Consider the following 15,294-nt stretch of genomic DNA (forward strand, 5'->3'; position numbering starts at 1 on the left):
GGGATGCAGGGACAGGAGGGTGGATGGACATGGGGGACAGAGCGACAGGGGGATGGATGGACACAGGGACACGGGGGATGCAGGGACAGGGGGAAGGATGGACACGAGGATATGGGGTACGCAGGCACAGGGGGACATGGAGATTTGGGGCAGTGGCATCAGGCCGCCCACAGTGCCATGGGGTCGTGTCCTGGGGAGGACACAGCAGGGAGGGCTGTGGCACGTCACCGGGCAGAGGGCCGGGCACACGCCGTGACATATGTGTCTGTGCCGTGCAGCCCCGGGGCAAACCGGCATGGCCGGAGCCGGCTGCGGGGCTATTTTTACCTGGCCCTGCTGGCACCATCATCCCCGGTCCTCTTGCAGCAGCCCCTGCCAAGGGGATGGGGACAGGGACGGGGATGAGGTGGGCAGAGCCCAGCCCTGTGCCGCAGGGAGAGGACAGGGACGTGCCACCCCGCTTGTGACCTTGCCGGTGGCCTTGGGGCACCGAGGGTTGCTCTCCCCGGTGGCTTTGGGGTGTGGGCTGGCACCATGATGGACGTTGGGACAGGCAGCTGCTGAACTGTGGCACGGCACAGCATGGCATGGCCATTCCTGCCCCACAGCATGGCACGGCATGGCATGGCATGGCACAGCACAGCTATTCCTGCCCCACAGCATGGCATGGCACAGCCACTCCTGCCCCATGGCATGGCACAGCATGGCATGGCCACTCCTGCCCCACAGCATGGCACAGCATGGCGTGGCAGAGCTGCTCCTGCCCCATGGCATGGCAGAGCATGGCACGCACAGCCCAGCACAGCTATTCCTGCCCCACAGCATGGCATGGTATGGCCATTCCTGCCCCACAGCATGGCAATGCATGGCCACTCCTGCCCCACAGCATGGCAGAGCATGGCATGGCACAGCACAGCACAGCTATTCCTGCCCCACAGCATGGCATGGCGTGGCATGACATGGCCATTCCTGCCCCACGGCACAGCACGGTTGCTCCTGCCCTACAACTGGTGCAAAGCCATGCTGTGCCATGCCGGTAGCCCACCCATGGCCCCCCATCCCCACTGCACCAGGCTCCCCAGGCCCCCCACCGATCGAACCCCCGGCTGCGGCCCCGCCGTGCGTCAGCGCTCTCCCCGTGGCGGGGGCGGGGGGGGACAGAGGGGCCCTTGTTGTTCACCGCCGCAGGGCCCCCCCGGCCCAGCGCCTCAATGTGGCCCTTGTTCGGCGCCAGCCCTTGGTGTCCCCATTAACATTTGCTCTGGGGCCAGGCTGTCCCCGGCAGGAGGAAGGGGACAAGCCAGGGGACCACACCAACCCAGCCTCCCCCCCACGCACCAGGACCCCCCCACCCTGGCCCGAGCCCCGAGACCCCAGCTGGGACAGGGACCCCAAATGCCATCCATCCCCCCCATCCCCCCCCAGGGCTGGCCTTGCCCATGGCCACGTCCCCAGGGACACGGGGAGGGGGGGACCCGGTCACGCTTCCCGGTTATTTTGGGGAGGATAAATCAGGCGGGTGACAGGTGCGGGGCCGCGGCAGCCGCCGCCGCGGGGGTGAGTGACGGTTCAAGGGCAGCGGCATGGGCAACGTGCAGCTCCGGCACCCCGGCTGTCCCCGGCCCCGGTGCTTGGCGTGTCACCATATATTAAATATAGATGATATTACTGGCGGGGGGGACACATATGCATAAGAGAAACGGCTCCTTTCAGCACCTCTCGATGTACGTACAAGTTTATATACAGAAAATGGCCAAAAGAGGGAAAAAAAAAATATAAAGGGGAGGGGGACGAGGCTGGGGGGGCTGGAGCCCCCTCCCCAACCCCGCGCTCCCCGCTCTGTACAGGATCCGGCTGCTCGCTATTTACAAGGGGGGCATTTTTACAGGGGAGAAGGGGAGCGCCGCGCTGGCGATGCCCACCCCAGGGGGGAAAGGCACTGGGGCTGCTGTGCGTCTGCGCCCGGCGCCGCGAAGGCACATGGGGGATCCAGGCGTCCCCAGGGGGGGTCCCAGGTGTCCCCGGGGGTGGGGCCGGTGGTGGTTAGGGGCTGGCAGCAGCCCACCCCCACTGCTGGGGGCTCAGAAGGGCAGCGTGTCCATGAAGATCTTGTCAACGATGGGCGGTGGTGGCACCAGGTCCTCCAGCTTCAGGTAGAAGATGCGCTGGAGGCCCTGGGTGCAGAGGCTGCGCAGCTCGGGCAGTTTGCCCAGCAGCTTGGAGAGGCAGCCGGGGCGGCCCGGCTCGGCCCCCGCCGCCGCCACGTGGTCCTTCAGGCAGCCCACGATGCGGTTCTGCAGCTCCTCCACCCGCTTCGGCTCCTTCAGCCCGTGGCGGTCTAGGGTAGGGGGGGACACAGAGGCGTGAGGCCAGGGTGATGGCCTCAGGGTGGGGAAGGGGACCGTGGTGGGGTGTGGACCGGGAGCAGGGTCTCACCTGTGATGATGACGAGGGCGGCAAGGCAGGAGAAGGAGGGGATGTCGACGCTCATGCGGTGGAGGCTCTGGGAGAACTCGAGGATGGCGTCGATCCACTCGCCGAAGCCCCGCACGCACTGCAGGCGGTGCAGCACCACCCCGTTGCAGAAGATGAGTTTCCCTTCCTCCGGCTTGGAGCTGCGGGCACAACCACGTGTCACCCTCCCGGCACGGCCCTGGGCTCCCCTCCGCGCCGTGTCGCGCCGTGCCGGGGCTCACCGGTACGCCAGGCGCAGGATGAAGAGCTCGAGGAAGGCTGACTCCAGCAGCAGGTCCTGGTCCTCCTTGGGCAGCTCAGTGAAGCCCTGGATCTTCTCAGCCCACTTGCGGATGACGTCCATGGAGCCGGTGAGCAGGTCGTAAAACTGCTGCACGTCCACCGAATCCTCCTTCTCAAACTGGCACGGCACCGACTCCTGGAACTGCCACGGGGACGGGGTCAGGATCGGGCCCTGGTGCGGCCCCGGGGAGGGCACGGGGTGGGACCGGCCCTACCTTGGAGTAGTCGAGCTTGGTGGCACTGGGGACGGAGTCGATGTGTGCCCGCACCAGGGAGGTGATGAGGCTGACGGGGGTCGTGTCCGGCGGTTGCTTGGGCTTGGAGGGCAGCCGCCCCCGCCGCCCCTTCAGGCTGTCGGTCCGGACCACTGCGGTGAGGGACATGCAATGAGCGTGTCTGTCCTCAGCGCAGCCAGGTCGGGCTGTGGAGCAGGGCCCCCCCACTCCTGCTGGGAACTCCCCCACCCCAGGACAGGACCCCAGTACCTTCTTTGACCATGCCGACGGCCAGGCACTTCTGGAAGCGACAGAACTGGCAGCGGTTCCTCCGCCGCTTGTCCACGGGGCAGTCCTTGTTGGCCAGGCAGATGTACTTGGCGTTCTTCTGCACCGTGCGCTGCGGGCGGGGAAGGAGCGGCCCAAGCTCAGCCCGGGGCGCCGAGCCGCCAAACAAAAGCCCTTCTGTCCTCCCCTGCCTCCCGCTCCAGCCCGGCATCCGGCTCCGCATCCGCAGGGAGAGCTCCCGGGGGCTGCGCTCCCTGCCCTGCCCCTCGCCGGGGTGACCCGCAGCATCCCCACTGCTGCAAAGCACTGTGGGAATATCCTGGCAGCGGATCTGACCTTGGGGGGGTCCCTTACCTTGAAGAAGCCCTTGCAGCCCTCGCAGGTGCGCACGCCGTAGTGCTGGCAGGAGGCGTTGTCCCCGCAGACGGCGCAGCGGCCCTCGCCCGCCCCGGGGCTGCGTGCCTTGGTGGGGGCCAGCGCCGGCCCCTCCAGCAGCGGCGAGGTGGGGGCCAGGGGCAGCCCGGCGAAACCCCCGGGGGAGCCCTGGGCCAGGGCGAAGGCGTCCGTGTCCAGCAGCCGCGGGTCCAGGCGGGGTGAGGGGCCCGGCTGCCCCTTCAGGGTCCCAGGGGACCCACCGGGGCTGGGTGCTGGGGTGCCAAAGGCGAAGAAGGGGGGCTGTGACCCACCGCCCTTGGCCGGCTCAGCCCAGGGCCGCCCACCCTCGTAGTTCGGTGGGGGCGAGTACGCCCCGAAGGATCCCTCCCAGCCCGGAGCCTGGGGCGGCTGGAAGCCCGGCGTGGCGGGCGAGGGGACAGAGCAGGGGCTGCCATAACAGTCCGAGCCGCTGGAGGAGAGGGTCTCATCTGGCTGCCCGCCGAAGGCCCCGGGGTAGCAGCCGTACACCTGGAAGTCCTCCAGCTTGAAGGCAGCGGCGGTGGTGGTGGGCTGGCTGCCGGCCGGCAGCTGGTAGAGGAAGGCGTCGAACTCGCCGGCGTAGCCCTCCATGAAGGTGCTGAAGCTGGGCAGGGCAGGGGCGGCCGCCAGGTCCGCTCCGGCCACCTCCATGGGGAATCGGCCGCCGTCGGGGCTGAGCAGCTCGGCCGGGCAGCGCTCGCAGGGGCCGGTGCCCGCCGTGCCGTACTGCGCCTGGATGCAGGGCATCTCTGTGGGGAGAGCAGGGTGTCAGAGGGGCCCCCCACTGCCGCGCCTGCCCCCCGCGGCCCCTCCGGCCCTCACGGAGGATGGAGACGGGGCGAGAACTGCAGGGCCTTCCCCGGGATCCCCCTCGTAGGTGGCCGGGGCCGGACCCCCCAAGCTGGTGGCTGCCCGGTGGTGGCCACTGCCGTCCCCAGGAAAGGTCACGCCACAGCCAATGGGTGCAAAGGACATTCCCCAAAACGCTGGCTTAGCAAAGCCGCCGAAAGGGAAGGAGGGAGGAATGTGACCGGCGGATTCCCGAGCCCAGGGGCTGGCCGGGGGAAGACGGACCTGAGGCTGAACCAGGGCTCAAGGGTGCCACCCCCCGCCCCCCTGATTTCAGAGACTTTTGGAAAAGCAAATGCAGCCAGACCTGCTGCCTGCAGGGGGGAGAGGAGCCCGCCCCCCCAGACCCTGCAGCCCCCCATCCCTGCGGCACGGATCCGGCCCTGCATAAGACGTAACAGGAGTCCCGGGTCCAGCTGAAAGCCAAGTCAGGAGTGACCCCGATGGCAAGACGATAATGTAATGCATCTCATAGACCTTTAAATGTCATGCCGCGCCTGGCCCCCGGCCGCTGCAGCCCCGGCACGGCACCAGTGCCAGCTAACCCGCCGTCCCCCGGCTTCCCCCAGCCAAGTCCAAGCAGCTCTCACCAGCTCTCAGAAAGCCGATACCCATCCGGGGAGCCGGGTTTAAAAATACCCAGTGTGGGCCCAGCCCTGGCACCCTTGGGATGCCACCGGGCCCCAGCCCACTCCCGGTGCCCTGGTGGGGTCTGCACCCGTCTACTGGGGACAGGGACTGTGCCGGGCTCAGATGGTGGGGTCAGAGGGGACAGTGACTCCCTGGCTGCCTCCTGTCCCCGCACATGGCTGGGAGGGCACAAAGCTGTGCTGGGGACATGGCAGTGGGCGATGCCAGCTCTGCCAGTGGCAGCTTTCCTCGCCTGCATGCAAATCCTGGCTGCAAATTGCCAGCCGGGCTATGCAAAGCCTCGACCCTTCCTGCAGTCCTGGTGCGGGGTTTGCCTGGCAGCAGCGGGCAGCGCCCTGCATGGTCGCTGCTTCCTTATTCAAATGGTTTTGCCCTCGCCCGCTCACTGGCGGCATTTGGGGTCACGCCTGCCGTGAACTTTCCAGGGGACAAGGCGCAAATTCCAGCAGTGGGCCCCGTGCTGCCCACGGCCCAGGCTGTAATTGCAGATTCCTCATTTGGGAGTGCAGGCAGCTGCCTGTGCCCAGGCCCGGAGGCCGCTGCCTGCGCTGGCTGGTGGCAGCCCCTGGCACCGGGCCCTGGGCCGCGGGTGGGCGAGAGCAGCCGGCAGTGCTGGGAGGGGAGTAACGCTGCCCACCTCCCTGCCGGCACCTGCTGCCTCACTTCGCCAAAACGCAGCCGCTGCCAGGCCTGCGTGGGCCGTGAGGGGCTTGTCTGCACAGCGCTGCCCGCACGGCAATGCCCCCGGTGCTGCCTGCGCTGCAATGCCTGCACAGTCCTGCCTGCACGGCAATGCCCCTGGTGCTGCCTGCGCTGCAATGCCTGCACAGTCCTGCCTGCACGGCAATGCCCCTGGTGCTGCCCGCCCGGTCCTGCCCGCACGGTCCTGCCCGCACCGCAATGCCCCTGGTGCTGCCTGCGCTGCAATGCCTGCACAGTCCTGCCTGCACGGCAATGCCCCCGGTGCTGCCCGCACCGCAATGCCCCCGGTGCTGCCCGCACCGCAATGCCTGCACAGCAGTGCCCCCGGTGCTGCCCGCACAGTCCTGCCCGCACCGCAGTGCCCGCACGGCGCTGCCCTCTCCGGCTCCGCGACCGCTCTGCTCGGGGCTCCGGGGCGATGCCCGGTTTGGGGGTGGCTCTGCCCTCCGCAGCCCCCGGGGCTCCGCGGCTCTCCCTGGCTGCAGCCGGACCCGGTGGGGGGTCCTGCGACCAGGGACCTGCCTGGCCCCGGCCCCGCAGCCCGGTACGGCTGGGGGCAGCCCCGAGAAACAGCTCCCGGTCCCGCAGGGTTCCTCTCGGAGCCCGGCGTCCGGCTCTCCCTGGGACCCCCAGGACTGGGACCCCTCGCTCTGCCGGCCCCCGCCCGGTGCGCCTCCCCCCCGGCTCTCCCCCCGGTACCACCGGGTACCCCCGAGGGCCAGCCCCGCATGGCGCACACCGCCCGGTCCCTTCCACCGGGACCCCCAGCTCCCCCCGGTACCACCGGGACACCCGATCCCGCACGCTTTGCAGGACACCCGCCGCTCTGAGCTCCCGGTACCACCGGGACACCCGATCCCGCGCGCTTTGCAGGACACCCGCCGCTCTGAGCTCCCGGTACCACCGGGACACCCGATCCCCTACACTTTGCAGGACACCCGCCGCTCTGAGCTCCCGGTACCACCGGGACACCCGATCCCGCGCGCTTTGCAGGACACCCGCCGCTCTGAGCTCCCGGTACCACCGGGACACCCGATCCCCTACACTTTGCAGGACACCCGCCGCTCTGAGCGCCCCGTGTCACCGGGACGCCGGACCGCGGCTCTCCCTCGGTGCTACCGGGACACCCGACCCCGTGCGCTTTGCAGGACACCCGCCGCTCTGAGCTCCCGGTTCCACACGGGACACCCGACCCCTGCTCCCGCCGGTGTTACCAGGACACACCACCCCGTACGCTTTGCAGGACACCCGCCGCTCTGAGACGCCGGTGCCACCGGGACGCCCTACCCCGGCTCCCCCGGTGCTACCGGGACACCCGCCGCTCTGAGCTCCCGGTGTCACGGGGACACCCGGCCTCTGCTCCTCCCGGTGTCACCGGTGCACCCCCCGGTGCGCGCACCCCCCGCCCGGTGCCCCCACCGCCCGTACCCGGGTGCCGGCGCGGCGGCGCTCCGGTTCCCGCTCCGCTGCCTCCGCCGCCGCCGCCGCTGCGCGGGCTCCGCCGGGCTCCGGCCCCGCCACTACTTTCTCTTAAGCGCTCGGTGACGCGCGGGGCGGCGCGCGGGCCCGTGACGCACGGCGGCGCCGTAGAAGGCGCGGGGGGGGGCGGTTCCGGCGGGGGCGCGGCCGTGACGCACGCGGGGTTCCATTGACGCAACCGCGGCGCCCGCGCTAAAAATACCCGCGCGGCCCCGGCTAAAAATAGCCCGGGCGCCCCCCGCTCCCCATCCCCCCGCCCCACCCGGGGCTCCCGGGGCCGACGGCGGGGGGGACGGAGGCCCCGGTGTCGGCACCGAGACGAGCGGCGAGCCGGGACGGGCAGGGGCGGCAGCAGAGCCCGGGGCCCTCCCGGGACCGGTATCCCCGGGTCCGGTGTCCCCGGTGCCCCCATCCCCGCTGCCGGTATTCCCGATGTCCCCTCGCTGCTGGTACCCCGGTGCTGGCATCCCCCGGTGCCACCTCAGTGCCGGTATCTCCGGTGCCGTTATCCCCGGCGTCCCCTCGGTGCCCCCACCCCCGGTACCCCCATCCCCGGTGCCCTCTCGGTGCAGGTATCTCCGGTGCCTCCACCCCTGGCGCCCCCTCGATGCCGGTATCCCCTGTTCCCCCAGCCCCGGCGCCCCCTCGATGCCGGTATCCCCGGTACCCCCATCCCAGGTACCCCCATCCCCGGTACCCCCTCATTGCCGGTATCTCCAGTGCCGTTATCCTCGGCGTCCCCTCGGTGCCCCCATCCCCAGTGCCCCCACCCCCGGCGCCCCCTCGATTCCGGTAACTGCGGGGCCCCCATCTCCGGTGCCCCCTAAGTGCTGGCATCCCCGGACCCCACATCTCCGGTGCCCTCTCGGTGCCGGTATCCCCGGTGCCGCTGTGCTCAGCGCCCATCTGAGCCGGGATCTTCGGTACTCGGCGTCCCCGGTGCCGGTGCCCCGGGTCTCCTTCCGCTCGGTGCCCGGGGAGGCTGATGCCGGTGGGGGGGACGACACGCGGGGGTCCCGGGCAGTCGCCGGGCCTGGGGTGGCATCCACCCGGTGGGACCCTCGTGTGTCGTCCCCTCCCCCGCCCGGTCCCGGCGGGGAGACCCTGGCCGGGACGATGGAAAGAACGGCGGCTGCTGGCGGGCGCCCAGCGCCGGGAACAGCGCCCGCGGGCTGGAAAGATGAGCTCAGCCCGTGCGGGCCGGGCCGGCGGGAGGGAGAGGGACGGGCGGGGAGGAACCCGGTGTCCCCCCCACGGTACCCCGCCCGGTACCCCCCCCGCCCCGGTACCCCCCCGGTATCCGCTGCCGGTGGGCGAACCGGGAATGTTGGGGGACCCGACCCACCGGTCTCCTCTCTCCGGTCGTGGGTATCGGGCAGCAGCCCATTCCCGGGGCGTCAGGGCGGCACGGTGGGGAGCGGGCCCGGGTGGGAGCTGCCGGGACCCCCTGTACCGGGACCCTGCCCGGCGTCACGGGACCCCCGCGAGGAGCGGCAGGGGGGGAAGCCCGGGACCGGAGGGGCCCGGGGCGGGGGGGGGGGGGGGGAGGGGGGCACGACCCCGGAAGCCCGGGGGGCCTCGGGGGTACCGGGGGTGACGGCCCGGGACCGGCCGCCGCCTCCCGCCGCCCGTTCCCTCGCTCGGGCCCCGGCCCCCACTGCCGCACGGCCCCGCGCGCCGCCCGCCCCAGGCGGGGGCCCCGTGACGTCACACCTGCCCGCTGACGTCCCCGGGATCCCTCGGCATCACGGGGGCCGCCCCCGCGGGGATCCCCCGGCCTCGGCCGGGACCCGGCGGGGTCACCGCACCTCGCGAACGGCGGGGCCGGTACCGGGGCTCAGCCCGGGGCTGCAGCCGGTGCAAACCGGGGGTACGGCCAGGACCCCCCCCAGGGCAGGATCGGAGCCGGGGTCCTGGAGCTGTCGAGGGTCCCGGAGCCATCGGGGTGGTCCCGGAGCCACCGGGGGCGCAGAGCGCGGCGGCCGCAGCCCCCTCGCACCCCTCGCTTGGTGCCGGTGCTGCGGCGGCAGGAGGGTGACGCCGGCGGCCCCCGCACCCGGGATTAGCTGTACCCCGGGAGAGGCCGCGGGGCCCGGCCAGCGCCGGGGGAGGAAACCTGAGCCCGGTCACCCCGGCAAGGCCACGGGGGTGCGCGGGTGGAGCCCCGGCTCACACCGGCCACGGGGTGCCCCATCTGCCCCAGCCCCCAGCGAGGGCATGGGGACACGGGGGCCACCAGCGGGTCCTTCACCCTCCCCACTGCCCCCAGGACCTGGGTGGTTGGGGTCGGGTGGGTGTCAGGGGACTGCAGGGGGCTCACAGGCTGGTGGGCATCAGGGGACTGTGGGGTGCTCGCAGGCAGGTGGGTGTGGGGGACTGCAGGGTGCTCGCAGGCGGGTGGGCGTTGGGGGACCATGGGGTGCCCACAGGCGGGTGGGTGTTGGGGATTGCGGGGTGCCCACAGCAGGCGCTGGCTCCCTGCCCCAGGCCTATATTTGTCCCTAAAGACTGGCTGCTCCGGGGCGTTCCCGGGCCAAACGCTGCAGCCTCGGCCCCACCAGTACTGCCCAGCACAGCCGGTGCCACGCGTGACCCTGGTGTCCAGCCAGCGCCTGCCCAGCCCTGGGCACACGCAACCGCAGGTTGGGGCTATAAAAAGCTCTGCGTGGGGTGGCAGCTGCCGCGGGGGTCCCGTGACGGGGACGGGGTGCCCCGACCCTGGCAGCGCGCAGGCGGGTGCTGCGAGCCGGGGCCGCGCGTGCGGCCCTGACAGCCAGACCATAAATGTCCAAGCACGGAGCCGTCCTGGAACGGGGACAAGGCAGGAGAGCGGCCGGACCCCACGCGCACCCCCGCGGCCCTGCCCCACGCACACGTGCAGGCACACAGCACACGCGTGCACACGCAGCCCTGCGGCATACACGCGCGCACCCCACTGCAGGGCAGCGCGGCCCCCCCGCGCCCCCAGCTTCTCATCCCCAAAAGTCTCCTTCAGAAACCCCGAAAGGGTCCCGGCGGGCTGAGCCAGGACCACACACCCCGGGGGCCGGCTGTGGGGTGCAGGAGCTGGGGAGGGGGGGTCCTAGACACACTACGGCCCAGCCAGGGGCAGGAACAAACCAGAGGGGAAAACTGAGGCGGGGGCTGCAGGCTCTCGGTGCTTGCACAGAGCGCTCATACAAGGCCACACTCGTGCACCCATGGGTGCTCGATGCAGCAGTTGAGGGGTGCTCTGTGCCCCCCAAGACCTCTAGATGCTGTTTTGGTGGGACTGGGGGGCAATGGGGCAGGGAACTGGGGGACCCCAGTGCCCACCCGGCTCCCTGTGGGTACCCTTGGCCCCTGCGGCGGAAGGGCTCGGGGTGGGACCAGCTTCCCGCCAGCTGCTGGAGGAAGCAGGGCAGGAAGGGCCTGGCCAGGGCCCCGCAGCACCAGGACACGGCCCACAGCACCGGGGGCTGCTGCGGGTGGGGGGACACAGGGGGTCCCTGGGACCCCACGCAGGGTCCAAGGTGATGCTGGTCAGCGCCAAGGCCTTCCTGCCCAGAGCCCAGCTGGCTAGCGGGAGGGCAAAGGGGGCAGCATGGGTGGCAGCATGGGGGTCTGCAGGACAGTGAGCTCCCTCCAGGGACACAGACCCTCCCCAGCCAGCTCATCCCCGTCCCCACAGGGCTCTGTCCCCCCCCAGTCACAGCCACACGCTGCTGCAAAAAGTCTCTGTATTGGCGAGCACTGAGCACGCCGGCACAGTACAAAAGCCCCCTGGGCAGTGGAAGGCAGGACCCCCGTGGCACCCCGAGCCAGGGGGGATGCAGGGACCCCTCCCTGTGCCCCCCAGCGAGGAGGGCACCTATTCCTGAGATGAGTAGGGGCTTCACAAGCCACCTTGGGGAGGGTCCCCATGTCTGTCCTTCGGTGCTGCGACCCCCACAGCCTGGAGGGGCCAAGCTGGGACCCCCAGGGCTGGCCCCGAGCTCCTTCCAGTGGCCCCCAGGGAGCTGTGCGTTGGGGGTGCGCAGCCCATTGCAATAAATAAATAAATAGGCGTGGGGGGGGGCGGTGGTGCCCCTGGCTAGAGGTGGCTCTCCTCCTCCTCTAGCGCCCGGTTCAGTCCTGGGATGAACTTGAGAAGCCGCCGGCGGAAGCTGCTGTGCCGGCCCTTGCGGGGGGCGGCCGCCCCCTCCCCGGGGTCCCCGGCCCGGGCCCACAGCCGCCCTGCAGCCCCCGGCCCCCCGCTGCACTTGAGGCTGGCGCTGCGGGCCAGGGCTGTCCGGGGTCGCGGCGGAGGGGGCGCGGGACCCCCACTGTCCCCATCTTTGTTCCCATCCTTGTCCCCATCCAGCGAGTCAGTGGAGGCGAAGAGGCAGGTCTGGTAGAGGGAGTCGTCGCTGCCGCAGGCGCTGGCCTGGGGGGAGCCTCCAGGCAGCCCCCCCTCACCCTGCAGGCACCAGCGGATCGACTCCAGTGTGTCGTAGATGCTGGGGTCCTTGGCCACCACACCTGACAGGGGACACGGGGGAGGTCAGGGGGGGCTGGAGGGTGCCCCACAGCCCCCCTTGCCCCCCCCAGGCCCCCGCTCACCGCGCACCAGCCGCTGCTCCTGCACCATCAGCGAGCGGTACTCCCCCCACTTCTCATAGAGTGTTTGCTGCAGGGAAGTGGAGGGGGATGAGGACCCTGAGGGGGGTCCCCAGCTGCCCCCTGACCCCCCCAAACCCCGCCTCCTCACCTTCAGGTACTGCAGCCGGGCCTCCAGCTCAGCCCTCCGGATGGACGTCCCATAGAGGGTATCAAGGCTGTGGGGCAGCAGCTGTCAGTGCGGGGGGGCTGGAGGCCACCCCACGACCCACCCCCCTCCCCACCCCCCTCCAGCTCACCGGAGCATGTTTCCCGAGTTCTTGATGATCTCCACGATCTCACGGTGCCGGACACCCTCCACGTTCAACCCGTTCACCCCTGTGATAGTGTCCCCTGGAGCAGGGCAGGAATGGGCTCAGGGATACCAGTCCCCACTGCTGGGCCCCCCCCAGCACCCCCGGGGATGCACTCACCGGCCTTAAGTCCCGCCGCCTCGGCCGGGCTCCCACCATGCACCCGGCACACGAAGGTGAACATCTCCACGCTGTTCCTGTCCTGGTGGTGCAGCCCATAGGTCTGAAACAGGGGGCTGGTGAGGGACACAGGGTCTCCCCGACCCCCGGGGTCCCCCCCAAGCAGCAGCCACGAGGTGACAATTGCAGCATTTAATTGCTGCCGGGCGATGCAGGGCAGCACTCCGGCCCAGGGGGTCTCACCCTGCTTTGCTGTGCCCCAAGCAGGGCCCCCCCCAGCCGCCCCCGCCGTCACGGCCGGGGGAGGCTTCGGTAACCAGGCAGCTCCGTCACCACTAAAAATAAACCCTGGCTCAGAGACAATTTAAAAATACCCTCGATGCAAAGCAAGGTGCGGGCTGGAAGGGTGGGGAGCCCAGCGTAGCAGGGCTCAGTGTGGCACAGCTCGGCACGGCACGGTACAGCTCGGCACCAAACCCACCTGGATCTCGAAGCCGAAGGTCTCTTCTGCCTTCTTCTCCAGCGTCACCACCCTCCTGGGGGACACGGGGATCAGGGACAAGGCAGAGCCCACGGTACCCCCCAACCCCGACTCACCCACCGACACCTCGGCTACTTCTCTAATGAAACGCTGCCTCGGGGTCTGGGTTTTCACTGTGCGGGGCAGGGTCGGGACCCCAGGGTCAGCACCTCAAGGACAGGACCGCCCCACCAGACTGGCCTTGGCCAGAGCCCTGCAGCCTGTCCCGTGGGTGCCAGGCAAGGTCCCCATGGAGTTTGGGGGTGTCAGGGCCCCCCAGTGAGCTGTGACCCCATTGTTGCTCTCACCCACCCCAGGTTTTCCCATAAAATCACCCACATTTCCAGCCCCCTCGGGGTGTCCAGGGAGGCTGAGCCCCAACCTGCTGGGACACCAACCCCAGCCCCACTCCTGCATGTCCCCCCCCATCAGCAGGACCCGGTCTCCCGTCCCTACCTGTGCTCCTCCGGGGACTGGCTCGGGGATGCCCACCTGAACCCCGCGCCCTGCGGCAAGGGGAGAGCTGTCAGGGGGGACACTGTCCCAGGGCACATGCCCCGTGACCCCCTCCAGGGATGGCCGAATCGGGCCAAGCCGGCACCGAACCAGCACCCGGGTGCACCCACCGCCCCCCCGACTGGTCGGGCATAACGAGGCTTTTATCGGTGCTCAAAGCCACCCTCACATCTGCTCCGCGCTCACCCCACGCTTTGACGTCAGGCTGTGCCGCACCCCACCCCACGCCATGCTCTGGGGGGGCCCCGGGCACAGAGAGGCCCTGTTGTGGTCACAAAGTCGGGTTTTTCCATGCAAAATCCCCCCCCTTGGCCCAGACAATGTCCCTGTTGTGGAGGACACGGAGGCGTGGGCGGGTGGAGGGACCAGCCGGGCACTGCAGGACCCTTGCTGCGGGGCAGGAGGTGACAGGGCTGTCCCCAAATGCCCCTCCGTGGCCGCTGGGCTCCGGCCGCCGTGGTGCGGCCGGCATCACCGTCAGCTGTGCCTCGAGAGTGGCACGTGGCCCATCTTGGCGGCAGCCGGGTGCCACCGGCTCGCTCTGCTCTATGCCACGTGGGTGTCACCAGCCCCACAGGTGTCACCGGACCCACGGCTGGCTGTTCTGAATGTATCCGCGGGCGTTTAGGTGCAAAAGCACCAGAATTGGGTGTGCTTGCCCTAGGAAAAGTTGCCGCCCGTCACGTCGGGCCCCCACGTCACCCCAGTGACAAGGAGGTGACGTGGGACACCCCAGCCCCCTCGGGGACGTATCCGGCGGTGGCCTCGGCCGGTGAGCGGGAGCCAGGCCACCGCATGTGACCCAGCCTGCGCCAGCACGGCCGCGAGAGCCGCTTCTGCTCCGGATGTCGGCTCCGCTCTCGCTTCCCCCCGACGTTCAGGAAGCGCCGGGGGGAGCGTCGGGGCGGTGACAGCCCAGCGCCGCTGGAAGGGGGCTTTCCCGGGGGCACGGCGGCGGATGGCCGCGCACCCCACCAAACCGGACCCTGGGGTACCTCGTGCCCCGTCCCCCTGCCCTCCCTGCAGGGCAGCGCCCGCGGGGACGCGCCTGTCCCGGTGACATGGCCGCGTACACTGGGGTGGGGGGTGCCTGTCCCTGCGCCCCAAAGGCTGCAGGGCAGGGCGTGGGGAGGAACCGGGACAGGACGGGGGGCCTGGGGGGGCGCTGGGGTGGGCTCCCAGGGAAGATACCGGGGCGAGACATGACGCTTGGGGGGGCAACGCTGGGTTGGGGACACCGGGACGGCGCTGGGGCAGGATGGGACCGGGGTGGGGAGGCGCTGGGGCAGGAAAAGAGGCTGGGGGGGGTGGAGGGGTGTCACAGGGGCAGGACCGCGACACCGGGGAGGGCAATAGCCCAGGAGAAGACGCCGGGGCAGCCCCACGGAGTGCGGGACGGGGACACCCCGCACCCCCGGTGTGTCCCCCCCCCTCCTCTCCCGTCCCAAAACCCGTTGCCGGTGCCGGCGCTGTGTCCCCACCGATCCCGGTGCACTGCCGGGGGGGGGGTTCGCCCGCCCCTCCCCGCGCCCGGGACTGCCGGCAACCCTACCTTCCGCACCCGGGGCAGGGTACCGCCGGCGGCCGCCAGCGCCCGGTACACGTCGGCGGGGCCGGGGCGCTCCGGGGCCGCCGCCGCCGCCGCCGCATCCTCCTCCTTCGGCCGGAGCCGCCGCAGCCGCCGCAGGGTCATGGCCGGGCCCCGCCGCCCCGAGCGCCGCGGTTATAGTCCGCGGGGGCGGGGCCAGCGCCCGCCACGCCCCCCTCCGGCATCACACGCCCCCTTCTGCCCCAACCACGCCTCCCTTGGGCGTTAGGCCACGCCCCGTTGCGATAAGCCCCGCCCCGCACG

At 70.7% G+C, this 15,294-nt stretch overlaps 2 protein-coding genes across 4 annotated transcripts; both read right to left on the reverse strand.

The window, feature by feature from the left end:
* Positions 1-1,719: 1,719 nt before the first annotated feature.
* NR4A1 (nuclear receptor subfamily 4 group A member 1) lies at positions 1,720-7,457 on the reverse strand. The gene is made up of 7 exons (XM_064474220.1): positions 7,305-7,457; positions 3,615-4,423; positions 3,243-3,372; positions 2,973-3,124; positions 2,697-2,899; positions 2,437-2,615; positions 1,720-2,338 (listed from the first exon to the last, which is right to left on the reverse strand). The coding sequence occupies exons 2-7, from the start codon at positions 4,419-4,421 to the stop codon at positions 2,082-2,084; spliced, it is 1,728 nt and encodes a 575-aa protein (XP_064330290.1). The 5' UTR covers positions 4,422-4,423; positions 7,305-7,457; the 3' UTR covers positions 1,720-2,081.
* A 3,603-nt stretch (positions 7,458-11,060) lies between these two features.
* On the reverse strand, positions 11,061-15,162 carry TAMALIN (trafficking regulator and scaffold protein tamalin). 3 transcript variants are annotated; one of them, XM_064474224.1, is made up of 8 exons: positions 14,995-15,162; positions 13,383-13,432; positions 12,888-12,942; positions 12,407-12,509; positions 12,233-12,326; positions 12,085-12,151; positions 11,937-12,003; positions 11,061-11,855 (listed from the first exon to the last, which is right to left on the reverse strand). In XM_064474224.1, exons 1-8 carry the CDS (start codon positions 15,133-15,135, stop codon positions 11,428-11,430), a joined length of 1,005 nt encoding a protein of 334 aa, XP_064330294.1. In that variant the 5' UTR covers positions 15,136-15,162; the 3' UTR covers positions 11,061-11,427. The 3 variants fall into 3 exon arrangements, with proteins under 3 accessions (XP_064330294.1, XP_064330295.1, XP_064330297.1); XM_064474225.1 differs by lacking the exon at positions 13,383-13,432; XM_064474227.1 differs by lacking the exon at positions 11,937-12,003.
* Positions 15,163-15,294: the final 132 nt, after the last annotated feature.

Source organism: Phalacrocorax carbo, chromosome 27, assembly GCF_963921805.1.
Source record: "Phalacrocorax carbo chromosome 27, bPhaCar2.1, whole genome shotgun sequence".
Classification (NCBI taxonomy): domain Eukaryota; kingdom Metazoa; phylum Chordata; class Aves; order Suliformes; family Phalacrocoracidae; genus Phalacrocorax; species Phalacrocorax carbo.

Excerpts from the sequence above, each read along its gene's own strand:
- NR4A1 (XM_064474220.1), bottom strand. The coding sequence starts at position 4,421 with ATGCCCTGCATCCAGGCGCAGTACGGCACGGCGGGCACCGGCCCCTGC. Across the intron at positions 3,373-3,614 it reads GCTGCAAGGGCTTCTTCAAG|CGCACGGTGCAGAAGAACGC; the intron begins GTAAGGGACCCC and ends CCCCGCCCGCAG. Across the intron at positions 2,616-2,696 it reads ATCCTGCGCCTGGCGTACCG|CTCCAAGCCGGAGGAAGGGA; the intron begins GTGAGCCCCGGC and ends TTGTGCCCGCAG.
- TAMALIN (XM_064474224.1), bottom strand. The coding sequence starts at position 15,135 with ATGACCCTGCGGCGGCTGCGGCGGCTCCGGCCGAAGGAGGAGGATGCG. Across the intron at positions 13,433-14,994 it reads CCCTGCCCCGGGTGCGGAAG|GGCGCGGGGTTCAGGTGGGC; the intron begins GTAGGGTTGCCG and ends CCCTTGCCGCAG. Across the intron at positions 12,152-12,232 it reads AACTCGGGAAACATGCTCCG|CCTTGATACCCTCTATGGGA; the intron begins GTGAGCTGGAGG and ends GCTGCCCCACAG.